Source organism: Anguilla anguilla, chromosome 2, assembly GCF_013347855.1.
Source record: "Anguilla anguilla isolate fAngAng1 chromosome 2, fAngAng1.pri, whole genome shotgun sequence".
In the NCBI taxonomy this organism is placed as follows: domain Eukaryota; kingdom Metazoa; phylum Chordata; class Actinopteri; order Anguilliformes; family Anguillidae; genus Anguilla; species Anguilla anguilla.
The window spans coordinates 36,524,264-36,538,226 of NC_049202.1; the positions used below are offsets into that span (position 1 = coordinate 36,524,264).

The 13,963-nt window shown below is 41.7% G+C and overlaps 1 protein-coding gene across 1 annotated transcript in view; it reads left to right on the forward strand.

Annotated features, from left to right (window-relative positions):
• Positions 1–4,038: 4,038 nt before the first annotated feature.
• The window catches only part of kcnh4a (potassium voltage-gated channel, subfamily H (eag-related), member 4a), a 70,830-nt gene continuing 60,905 nt past the window's right edge, over positions 4,039–13,963 (forward strand). The window contains exon 1 of the mRNA XM_035406784.1: positions 4,039–4,630. Coding sequence (XP_035262675.1) covers positions 4,555–4,630 — 76 coding nt within the window. The 5' untranslated portion in view covers positions 4,039–4,554. The remainder of the gene's footprint in view (positions 4,631–13,963) is intronic.

Genomic DNA, 13,963 nt, shown 5'->3' on the forward strand with positions numbered 1-13,963 from the left:
CTGTCTGTCTGTCCGCGGATCTCACTGACTACGTTGATTTCAGCATTTTCACAAACTGCAGTCATGGTTAATGAGGCATCTTACATACAAGGTGTTAGGGGTGATTTTCAGGTGAGTTACTGACTTGTATTTTTTTTTTCAACCATTATTTTTGTGCTGTATAAGCACTAAATCCTCTGCCCATTTTAAGCAAATAACAGCACACTAGCACCACTCGACATTTTCTGAATGTCTGCACCCTTGGGCTGATCAAATTTAAAGCTTCCCCATGGAAATGGAGGCAGCAACGGAAGCCTCTGAGGTTAAATTGTAGGCAGCGCTGGATGAGGACATCGGCTTGGCAAACGGATAATAAGGAATGATAAGAGGCAGATCTTTCCCATGGTCTCTTGACCTCAGCATCGTTAATGCTGCTGGAGAGTGGTCACTGATTACATTCTAAAGGCTTCCAACATGCCCGTGGGATTAATCAACACACAGCTGTCCAGAAAATCTGCTTTATCAAGGCAGTTTTTATGGTAGAACTTGTGAATGATACTTCAGATTAAAGATCCACCATTGATACCGGTTGAGGGTAGTGTGGATTTTTTTCATGGAAAGGGGAAAATATATGTATTTGAATTTGTACATCACGAAAGTTCACACACGCACACACACATATATATATATATATTGTGTATATAAAGAGATTGAGCTGAATTGAAATGGAGAAAGAGGGCTGAAGGATGTTTACACCCTCCAATGTGAGTTTTGACAGGGGAAATGGTGGCAGTTGGATATGAAAGACAATGGCTGTGTTTATCTCCTCTGATGAGTAGAGATGGAAGGTCCAAGGGATTTAAAGTCCCAGAAGAAACGCTGTGAGCAGATTATTAAGTGCTCAGTGTTACTCCTGCGGCACAAGAAGCCTGTTGGATCTCCTGTTGCTGGAAGGTATTTCTCAACCTCCACACCTGTAAATTGAGTGCAGGTGTGAGGTGAACATTAAGCATACATTTGTCATTTTGTCCACTTTGAACGAGGTGTTTCTTTCCCAGTTGTATCAGGTGTGGTGTATTCTGTGAGGATATTAGAAAGTGTATTGGTACAGTTTAGGGGGAAGGAAACATTAAGAAAGCTTTTTTCATCCCAGACTGCCAGTCCTTATTGCCTGTTTTGCATAAGACGTCCATGTTTTCCTCCCACCCTGCAGTCACCGGGGACAGCTTGACAAGCAGTGGAGGGAAATTTGCTGTGCTCAACCATCCCTCACAAAAGGAAAAATCATGAAATAACTTTAAATCTGATGAGAGTTGCTGGACCTGAACCACAATCAACGAACTCTTCAAGCTGTTCTGTCTAATCAATGGAAATGAGCCCAGGCATGTGAGGACACTCTTTCTATGAAAAAGACATGTTGGTATAAGGAATTCCTTTGTCCTGCTCAGAGTGTTGCATCCATGCTCCTTTCTGAAAAATGTATTCAGTATAATAACATATTCACTGCTAACAAAATATGTGACAGACCGGAATTATGGGTATTATACAAGCCTTTTAAGGTTTTAAGAAGAGTTTTCTTCTCTCCTCATAGACATAATGGTCTTGCCTAACGTCCCCTTGGTTGTGTGTAACAGTCTGTCTGTGTATGTTTCACTTTCCCTGTGTGTGTGTGTGTGTGTGTGTGTGAAGATTCTGTGTGATACAAGGGCTGTGGCATGCCATTCTCTCTCAACAATCCCCAATCAACTGTGTTGAACATGGTTCCTGGTTGAAAGTTTCCCAGTGAAAGATGAAGAGGATGCATAATGTATAGTACGTGCATACCCATTAGATGACTTAGGTCAGCTAAGTGCCCCTGGTTTATTAAAATGTATAGTGTCTAAAAACTCTCACCTTTTTCCTGTAGGCACTCCAATATGGAGATACAGTTTCAATTACTTATGGATGGACTGTAAGATCCAAATGTGTTGGGTTTGTGATTTGCACATTGCTGATATAGTGCTATGAGAAACGAATGAGATGAGACCTCCAGTTGCGGGATGATGCATTCCCAATGTTTCTTGAGAATGGCGGGCTTCTGTCTCGCGTGTCCTCCGCGAAAATATCTTTGCGATAACGGGGAGGAGGCTGATGGGGTCCTTTATCACCGCTCTCCGAGGAGCTCGCGGTTAGCCGCTGTCATTTTTCACTCGCCCCGCCAGGAGGATATCATTAGGGGACCGGAAGAGAGAGAGAGCGGCACGGAGGCCGCGGGGGCTGTGATGGAAAGCCCCAAATGTCGTCACGAGGATGAGGATGTCGGGTGCGCATGACATCGATGGGAAATGAATTCTGCAGCGGAATGCCAGGGGTTAGCGCTTTACTGGTTACATGATAGACACTGAGCCCCAGGAAGTGCTTCATCTAGGGATAATGTCAACTCTTTGTTGCAGCCTGAAATGCTGTGTCTCGATTTCTCCATTATCTGCAGCGGTGGTCTCCCCTTTGATTTAACTATCCGCTTTACAGACCACCAATAAAAAGAGAGCCGAATGAGCGTGGCCAGCCGTATACCTGAACGCTGTAGTCATCATAGCAAACAACTGGGTGAAGAACGTTGCTGGTGTGGTTGTTTTTATCACTTGCAGTCCAGCTGCATCCATAACTGGCCTTTGTAAGCACAGCATGGATGACACTTATTGTTTCTTTCCTCACTCAGGGACAGGGCTGTCCTTCCAATTCCCCCAAGTTCCTCCCTCGTCACCGCACTCCTCCTGACCACAGGCCCAGTAGCAGAAGATTGGTAGATCTGTCATATAGGTGAGCCAACTTATGGCTACATTCTCTCCCTTGTGGCTGCAAGCATAGAGACCAATCGGTGCATCAGTTAGGCCGGGTACATTGGAGGACGATTGCTAACTTTCTCATTTTGATCTGGCAGTCCCAACTGGGGAGTTTTTACCAATTCATTTAGGGGACAAGGGGAATGTGAGGTCATGGAGCTTCCAGCACCAGCCTGAGTTACCCTGGACAGACGGGGCAACTCCAGTTACACACAAGGGTGCCCCGCGCAATCTATTTAATTACAGCTGGGGCTCCATTACTCGCAGGAGCATATGTGCAGGGGGGAAAGGGCTATCCATAATGGATTTGTCGCTTTACCATTGACAAAAGGAGGTGGACACGTAACAAGAAGACAGTATAATGAGGCCCATTAAAAATTGATTAGAGTGAATGGCCTGGAGGGGTTGAAGACAGATCCAACTTGTCATACCACGTGAAATGCACGTTTGTAAGTCACTTTGGCTAATAGCTCCTGCTAAATGACTAAATTGTAAATTGTCAATGTGCATGGCTGAAAGAAAATGAACTGCTGTTGAAAATCCAGCCTTTATGTATGGTCCTCCCGTAAAAGAAAACTTGCTGAAAGATCTTTTTGAGTTGAGTGAATTTGCACTTACACTTGAGCAAAATCTGGGTTTAGGGGATTTAGCATGGGCTCAGGGTGAATTAAGATCCTTTCAGTGCATTTAGTGATTAGTTTCAATTCTTAACCAAAAATGTTTTTTAAAAACCTACGCTGCATGTTTTATCTATTTAATCCTTATTCATCACATAAGACAGGATTTTTATTTGGAAGTATGTGATGAGAAAAAAGCCAAAAGGCAGAGAAGTATGCACCCTGTATGAAGATTGAAAAGAAATGAAAGACACCACTGAACTGGGCTTGAGGAAGTGCTGTGTAGTTCAGACTCCCTCAGGACAGGAAATGTTCCCAAGGAAAACCTAAATTCAAAATAAGCAGCAACACAGTTAAATCTGCTTTATTATTGGTGGAAATCTTGTTTAATTTTCGACAAATAATAGTTTCAGTGTGATGCAGATCTTGCCTCAGCGTTGTCCTCGGTGATTTTCTTAGAGTGCAAATACTGTCAGTAGTTGCAGCGGTATTAGCAAAAGGAAGATGTGCTGCTGTTACCGGCATCGCCCAAATGAGGACGGGTTTCTATAGAGAAGTGTGAGAGTGTGAATCGGTCTCATTGGCTGGAAACTACAGGATGAAAGTGGGAGTGGAGAGTGAGGAGGGGAGAGCGAGGCAGAAAGAAGACTCCGCTGCTCTGCTCTGCTCTACCAGCTTTTCAGTGAGAGAGAGAGAGAGAGAGAGGGGGGGGAGCGGGAGAGAGAGAAAGAGAGGGAGAGAGAGAGTAAAGGAGAGACAACAGATACATTTGCAGACATGGCAATTGCATGGATTTTTTCTCCTGCGTGCAAGTTTCCACCACTGGGTCCAATGGGTGTCGGGCAGCCTGTGCCCATCTCTTGTGTAGCCAGTGACCTGCACTAAGGGACCTGAGTGAAGAGAGGATCGGAAGAACAGCTCTTTACCTGGGAATGAGGTGAAGGAGAGCCGGGCACTGTGTGGGCACGGGACCTTTTTTTAAATGTAGTTTTGCCTCCAGACTGAAACTACCCTGCAGCCCAACGCACTTGCCCCTCCGCCCCCTTCCCCCAAACCCTCCTCCTTGTCGGACCCCTGCTTCTTCTGCGATGGAGTAAGCCTGCAGGACCTGGCACTGCTACTCCACCCAGGGCAAGATGCCGGTGATGAAGGGCCTGTTGGCGCCCCAGAACACGTTTTTGGACACCATCGCCACCAGGTTCGACGGCACCCGTAAGTACCGCTTCCGAGCATTTGCTAGCACCAAATGAATGCTCACCAGAATTAAAAGGTTTAAAGCGTGTTGTCTAGCCTTGATGTTTAAGCTGTGGCAATGTGTTTTGCTCTTAATCTTTGAATAGTTGGAGAATGATTCGTTCCAAGGAAAATCTGCTCTAGTTTTGTGTTTGTTTCTTCACTTGAAGGTTGTTGTGCTTCTTGTTTAAATACTTTTGCCACCCAAAGCAATGAAAACTGTATATTCGATGAGGCTGCTATTATGCTGTTATTTTCATAATGAATTAAAAAAGATTTGCCGGAGGAAACCCCAGCAGTAATAAGAGGAAAGATGCTGTGACTGCAGTTTTCTTAGTGGTTGTGTCATAGTCTTAAAACTGAATTTTTGCACAGCAAAAAATAAAGTTCAGGTTGGTTATATTTCTTACATTTATTCTGAAAGATTGATAGTCTAGCCTGACTGGGACAAAGACATTTTAACAAACACAGATTTATATTGATTTGTTGCTAAATAAAAAAATATTATGCATGTAGGCTCATATGACAATCAGAAAAGTATAGCAATTGTTTTAATAATTACGCTCTGTCACCTTAGAAACAAGAATCTTGAAAACAAGCAGAAGCCAGTTACATTCTCGATTCCAGAACATTTTGGTTAAGCTGTTAGTTGTTTCAGTGAGATGCAATGAATAGTGTAGCTTCTGTGTAGGAGGACTCCCTTGTTTGTGCGGGCAAAAAAAAAAGAAAAAAACTACTCATGGGAGATTGCATCCATTTGCCACCAAATACCCAGGGACTGAAGTGTTTGCTTGTTGTCGATTCTCACCTATTGTTCAAGTCCCCTTCTGAAACAGATAACTGAAACAATTCTGTTGTTTTCTTGCACGTCCTCACTATGATAGGGTATACCTGCATAGAAGTTAGAGTCAGTATATTTATTTTTTTGGTGCAGGGGGGGGGGTTCACTCTAATAAACAGATTCATGAGTAATACACTTGTGAGCAATAAGGTGCTTAGGCTGCAGTTCAGATTGTTGTTTTCTACAGTAATTGCTGAAATATTAGGCAAATGTTAAAGCTCAGAAGCATGAACAGCAGAAGACACAGGTATACCTTTAGGGTTTACTGTAACGTTGTGTATAGTTTAAAAAGCAGTACTTGCGTTTAATTCCCTCCTACTAAGAATTAAATTGCTTTGCCAGCTTTATAATAACTTCTTGGCAGACCGTAGAGATGCATGAGTACCTGTGTAATTTTATCTGTGTAGTATCATCCAAGGTAAAATGCCAATGTTCTATTTTTTAAATCAGATTCACACATTACAGAATAACAGAATGGTTGGTGACTCTGAAAATTGACTGTGACCAGCAGCACATTATCTGAAAGATGTATTTGATAAGGTATTGTACAGTATATCATGATTGCAGTCACCAATATCCAGGCACTCAGTGGTATCCCGTATGCTTGTAATATATTTAATTTGCAATGCTATATTAGTGCATACACAGGATTGTAAAAAGTAGGAATTGAATAATTGAAATTAGAAATTTACTGTAAGGTAATACATTATTTGTATATTTTAAAAGCATATGGTCATCAGGGAAATGTTATTTGACAATGTAATGAAACGTAGACATTGATCCCTGAACATAATAATCTTTTTTTACTGGTGCAGTTATCCCTCCAACACATATGCAAACATGCAAAGACAGTAGTGTACTCATGAACACACACATACTGTACTCAGAGATACCTGCACGGAACATACTCATGAACACAAACACAACCACGCACTTATAGAGTCATCTCCAAAATTATGGCCACCCTTAATAAACAAAATTTAAAAAGCCTGTATAAAATTCCTCATCTTTATCAAGGGTGCCATTTATTTTGGAGGTTATTGCATATACACCCTTTCACTTGAACGAACACAGACACCAACACTCTGCTGCACACAAACAGCAATGTGCACATACAAACACACATACAAATACACATAGATGCATACACAGTCATACATGCATGTTTCATATATAGACAAACAGATGTATGTACAGTTATACATGCATGTCTGATATATAAACAAACAGATGTATGTACAGTTATACATGCGTGTTTGATGTATAAACACACAGATGCATGTAGTCATACATGCATGTTTGACATATAAACACACAGATGCATGTACAGTCATACATGCATGTTTGATATATAAACACACATATGTATGTACAGTTATACATGTGTGTTTGATGTATAAACACACAGATGCATGTACAGTTATACATGCATTTGTCATATATAAACACACAGATGTATGCACAGTCATACATGCGTGCTTCATGTGTAAACACACAGATACATGTACAGTTATACATTCATGTGTCATATATAAACACACAGATGTATGTACAGTCATACATGCGTGTTTGATGTATAAACACACAGATGCATGTACAGTTATACATGCATTTGTCATATATAAACACACAGACGTATGCACAGTAATATATGCGTGTTTGATATATAAACAAACAGATGCAAGTGCATCTACATGTACACAGACTGCATAGATTTACTGTTAATCAGAAAATAATTAACTTGTGGACCTTGTATTAACAACCATAGGACAACCCAATTAGTTTCCTGATTGAATTAATCTCCCTGATCATTTGTGAAAATGATGTGGGTGTGTTCACCCCATAGCAATACATCTAATTCCCTCCCATAGCCCCTTTAAATTCCAAAATTATTCTGGTCTTAAAGAATGCAAATAAGTTTGTCTGGACATCTAATTGCATGCATGTTGTTTGTAAAGCCTTTACATTATTTTCACTCCATGTATCAAAATGTTGGGCTCCAAACTCCACAGTATTTGTAGTATGCCTATGAAAGAGAGGTTCTAGGGTGGGGTGGGGTATTTGTGTGTGTGTTTATGTTTGTATGTGTCTGTATATATATATATGTGTGTGTGTGTGTGTGTGTGCTGTCAGGGGGTGGATGTGGTGGCACCCCAGACTTTATCTGGTCTGTCAGGGAATCCAATTACCCCCGCTCACTGTCCTGCCACTTATTAGACTGAGCCATGCCAGTTGGGAGATTGCTCAGTCTAGAAGCTTCCCAAGGACATTGGGAGTGACGAGCTCTTGGATGTGTTCCCTTAATCGAATCAAGCCACACACTGCATGAGAATCTCAGAAGCACAAAGCAATAATATTTGATCCCTTGATTGGGTGGAATTGTGCAGTGAGTGATTCGCTCCGTGGAGAGAGAGAGAGAGAGAGAGAAAGAGAGGGGAGGGAAAGTGTCCACGCTCTCAAACTGTAATTCAGATGCACACTACAGTATTTTCTGGGGTTGGGCGGCTCTCCCTACAGAGCTGTTTCCTGTTGTTTTTGTTAATGACGTTTCATGTGCCCTCCTCACCCCCTCCCAGAGTTGGAAGCTTTGATGTAAGGTCCCTGTCTATTCATGATCATTTCTGTGTGCTCCCATGCTGCGAAGGAGCAACTGTTCTACTGTGGTCAGGAAGCCAGATTTCATTGCATGGGGCCTAGCCCAACAGAAATGGGATTGCTACCTAAAGCTGCTTTTCCACCGCATGGTACCGGCTCAACTCCACTCGACTCTACTCGACTTTTTTGGTTTTCCATCGGGCAAAAGTTGTGGATAGTACCTGGTACCTGGTGCTTTTTTTGGTATCACCTCCGTTGAGGTTCCAAGCGAACTGAAGTGATACCAAAAGGTGATGTGAAAACACTGCAGACCACTGATTGGTCAGAGAGAATCCTCACTTATCCTCTTGCGTCGCCTTTGAGCAATCAGAGTCATCTCATCGTCTGAGCTCTGATGTAGGATTTCCCAAACTCTCCTGTTTTTTTCAGCAGTCTTTTATCTTACTGCCTTCAGCCTCTTCTGAAACAAAATGCATCTCCTTGCTGTGACAAACAGCCACATACCGAGAATCAAGAACACCATCCCTTCGATATCCTCTATTGTTCCTGTGTGTGTCGCGTTGAAGATGACGTCACGGCAGTTTCCTGTGGCGTCGGTATGACGACCAGCTACATTGACAGGGGTACTATCTGCAGTGGAAAATGAAGTACCTGGTACCAAAAGCGAGTAGAGTCGAGTCGAGTTGAGCCGGTACCATGCGGTGGAAAAGCGGCTTTAGACAGCCAGACAGTGTGTGTCAGGTGTGTGTTCATGCAAGACACAGAACTCGGTCAATTACAAGTGCTGCTTCAGCCTTCGAAGCTTAAGGAAGTCTACTAATGACCTGGTAATGACCGGAAACTGACAAGATGGAACTGAACAAACTGGCTTTTTGTTCCTATTGCTCCTTATAAAAGTGCACATGCAAGTCAGGGAGCAGAAGCAAAAACCAAAAGGGAGAAGAAAAGCTCAGAAACATTATTGTGCACTGGTAAACTGCTACACAGCTGCTGTGGTTTCGGAAGAGTAGAGGAGAAACAGGAGTTTGGCAGGATGATTGAACACTTTTTTTCAACGTCTCCCCATCTGTTTTGGATGAAACCTAAGCATTGTCATTGTTGTGAATCTGTCAAGCTTGTTAAAATTATGCTTGTCAAAAAACAAATGATGTACTGCACACCATGTGCATTTAGCCTGCAGTTCTTCTCAGTTCATATAACCTGGGGGTGACCAATCTGAGAGTAGATGGCGTGCACGTTTCCTCTGGCCCAGCGTGAATCAACTGATCCAGCTAATCAACTAATTATGGTCTAAAATCAAGACCTTGATTTGCTAAATAAAACTGTCGCATGCTGGTGTGACACCCCTGGGAGGAAGATGAGGTAGTTCCAGGAGTGGACCGTCATTTTCCACATGGAGAGAGAGAGAACGCACCTACATCAACACAAAATCAAATAAACCAACATCTTCACCCTTCCCTCTCAAGGGTTCCAAGTGAAAACAAGAAACTAAAACATCAAACCAAAATAACAAAGACAAAGGAAAGTAAAACGGAGTGACAGCTTTTCAGCTTTCTGCTCCTAGCTGGCCAACTTTCCAGCTGACCAGCCTTGCTGCTTTTCGGTGGTGTTTCTTTTCCCGTCTTGCAGTACTCTGACAAATGAAACTCAAAACAGACTTGCTGTCTTGCACTCTCGGTGTGTACTCCCGGTCTCGGCCCCGTACCGTGGAGAAGAACACACCTTTAAGCACCTGGGCTGATTAGCTATCACAACCAAGGTGTGTGTGTTCTCTCCACCGGTAGGCGTGGCCGAGACAAATCCATTCCAATGGACCGTATGCTACAAAAGCATTTAAGTGCTAGAATGAGTCTTCACCCACACCCCCTTCCTGGACAAGATTAGACACCCTCGATTTAACTAAACTCACTGGCTCTAAACCCATACTTCTGCTTAAGTTAGTACCCCAACTTGCAAACCAAGCCAATAAATTTCCCTGGAACAAGAAAAAAAGAAAAAAGACAAAGATGGTATCTGGAGCACAGTTGTCTTTTTTTAATTGACAGAACATTAAAAGGTTTTATTTTTCTGAAAATTGCCCTGCATAATTACTGTATGTGACCAGATGAACTCCAGCATACAGAAAGCATGGATAATATACAGTATATGCAGCATGATGTACAAATTAATGTCACAATCAGTGGCTTCTCTATAGTGTATGAATAGCTTTCTGGACAAGGAAACTTGTTGAGTTGAGCACAAACGTAAATACAAATACTTATGTCAAATAGTCTTTATTACATGAGTGGGTCAATAAGTAAAATGGTGGACTTGGACACCTTTATCCAGCACCCACAAGCTGCAATGTAATGGCTATTTCTTGTATTAGCGTATGGAGGTATGTCAAAATAATGTTGAGATACATGCATACTGTATATAGAACTGCAGACTGGGGGGCATGAACTGTCAACTAGAGGGTGAGGGTGTTATGAACTCCCCTGGATTTGCCAGTGATTTATAAAAATAGAAGTCAGAAAAACATATTTACTTCCACCATTCTAACTACACACTCAAAAATAATCTGGAAAAGCAGATGTAGATACAGTATGTCATTGTTTATGCAATGCAAATACATTTCACCAATTCCTGAAATATGTCCTTTATGAAATATTGCTGAGGACCCCCTGAGATTCTTTCATGGACCCCCAGGGATGCCTGTACTAAAATTTGTGAACCCCTGCTGTAATTAATGGCACTTCTATTGATTGAGCTCCAATGGCTTGAGGTCGTATTTGCATTATGTTGCATTATGAGTTGTAAAGGGTAGCTTGTCTGAAGGAAGGAGGGAGAATGTTGGACATGAAGAGAGGCCAGATGGAAGTTTGTGCAGTCATGTTCTCTACACATAAATCCAGGAAAATATCTCTACTGAAAAGGTTGATCCTTGGCCGATGAAGCTGGTGACGATATGAACAAATCATCCTGCCATGTGAGGAGAACTTATATAATGACGAAGAGCTGAGTGTCATACAGTAAGACTGCAACCCATTGGGAGCCATGAATTACACTGAGGTGTTTCAACTGGAGCTGTAGAAGGAGAATAGAAATTACCTAAGGACTAAACCTTGTGGCATCCTAAGAAATATAAGAGGGGGGATGGGGGTAGGAACAGAACTTCTGAACAAAACTTCTCTAAGAATTGACAGTACAGCAGAGAGGAAAAAAGAGAAAAAACTTGAGGTGATGAGAAGGCCAGAGATCCTCAGTATATTGAGATAACACATGAGAATCATGTACCCACCTTGTTAAAAATCACAGAAGTGTCAATATTTACTGTGTGAGTGTTCAGTTCAGAATGTGTTTCTTTTTGAACAATAGGAAAGGTTTACCGATAGCTGGGCAGAACTGGGCAGAGTCTGATGATGGATCATGAATGTTTTTTTCTTTATCAGAACTTTGGCATAAGCTGGTTGAAGGCTGTGGCAGAGACACCATTACTGAAATGAGAAGCTGGACAAGCAGTAAATTAAATGGAGGGAGGTCAAACAGGGATGAGGCTCCACGGAATAGGGTATCATTGTGTGTTTGTATGCCTGAGAAAGCGAAGCAGAGGTCAGTGTCTGTGAAAAGGCTGGAGGACAAACAGGCTGACAGCTGGATGGAGACTGGGTGGTGAGGTAGGAGTGAAGCAGACAGTGCGGTAGAAAGGGGTGAAAGAGTATATACAGGTCAGGAGGGGTGATGGACAGATTAAGACAGCAGTCTCGTGTGAACAAGAGGTCCAGTTACCTTCTTGTCTTATCCTCTGGAGGAGAAGAAAATGCAAGTTTACATTAACTTGGCAGACGCTTTTTTGTAAATGGTAAATGGACTGCATTTATATAGCGATTTACAATTGATGGCTCATCCAAAACAACGTACAATAAGTGCATGCTGAAGGTCATTGGAACAACTACAAAACACAGGTCCAATGAGGTACAATACTCATTATGTAACAGTTATCCATAGCCATGAACACATTAAATCCAGTTCAGTAAGCATAGGCTAGGTCAGAAAGCTATGGTGAGTCAAACTAGGAGGCATGACGATGAGCTACAACATCAAGATAATGATACAAGTGCAGTATAAGTGATGGGAGGAGATACAAGTGTAACATGAAAGTGCTTGAAAGATGTTAGAAGAGTGGATGAGAATGGAGGAAAACAAGCAAAGTGGGTGTTTTGAGTTACATGTGAATGAGCATGTGACAGTATGAAGATTAATGGCTAGCTCAATGAATTTGAATGGAATGATCCAGCTATAGCTTTTTGTGCTTGTGTTGACAGCTTGATGTACTGCACAATCTGAATTTGAACAAAAAAGACTACATGGGTGACATGAAGGTACAATAAAAAAAAACTTTCAGCTAGACTAGAGCTAGACTTTTGCAGGGTTCAAGCTCCATGCCTATACCGTGGCTGTGTGCTTTCCATTTTGTCCATGTTTCAAAACGATTGAAGGTTACACAACGTGCCGCGCCAGTACATTGACATTTATAACATGTGGACTGGATGACACTGATAGTGTAAACCTCCCAGACGACATGCAGACTTGTAAATAGAGACTGCGCCTGTATGGCATTGATCCAAAAAACAAGCTTTGAGCACATGACCTGGTTTTAAACTATCTGCATTTTTGCACATTTGATTATGATGGAGTGGCTAAAACTTCAGCTATAAGCTTTATTCCCCGGATTGGTGCCCTGCTCAATTTTTCACCATGTGCCAGTCTGAGTCTCCTACTCACCTGCTGGCATTTGTACCCAAAGTAATAATTTGTATCATAGGTAAGAAGTTATCTTTTTAAAATATATTTTTTAAACAAAGATAACATGTACTGCCCTCTTATAGTCTTCATTGACCACATGAATGCCCAGTTTATGGCAGTTCTTTAGAAGATAAAGACTGAAAGTGCTCACTGTCTGTTATCTAACAAAAGGACTTCATTACCCACAATACTATTCTTGCTTGCTGCTTGTCCTTGCATGGGTCACAGCACTGCCCTCACTCTTCTTTCCTCCTTCTGGCATTCCCTACTTAGAAGGTCACATTGAGAAGTTCGGGTTTTAAGAGATAAACAATGTTCTGGAGATAATGCCATTGCCCTAGAAACAGTCTGAAATCTATACATGTTTTTAATACAATTTTCACACAAAAGCTTAATTGAAAATATTTTTTTTTTCTGTGAATGAGCTCCATATTCTTTGTTTATGGCAAACAAAGGTCTTGAGAAAAAAGTCAATAATTTTGTAATTTTGCAGCAGTGAAGAGGTTATCAGATTTGCTGTTCCACATAATAAATAGCCGCACAATCACTCGTAGCCACAGATTCTCTCTTAGTACAACTATACTGGCTGATCTGCATATGTGCTGCAAAGGAGAACATTTTGTTTACTCCTGCCTAAGAACATTTTAATGAAGTCATAGTCGCTCAATGTGGGAATGTGCCACGAGAAACAAAGGATCTAGTGGACAGTCACATCTTTTGATTAAAAATATATAAAGGCTGACTAAAAAACATTCCCCCCATGGCGCAGAAATTAAATTAGTAACATAAATGAATGGCAATTAAAATCTGCAGTGCATGTCAATGCAAATGATGCACTTGGGCATGGTAATTTGTGGACCTCTCAGTGTTAGAATAATCAATGAATCATGCAAAAGCGGAGCACAGAATGGAACAATAGCTTTCGCCAATGACCTGAAGACTATTGTTTGTCTTTCAGGGAGGTCTCCTGTATTGTAGGTAGATGTTACAGTGCACATAATGCCAACTCTGACTCATAATTCTGCTTTCCTGGTCTTATGTATTATTATTGTGCCATGGGTCATTCCCTCCAATATCGCACTTCAAAGACT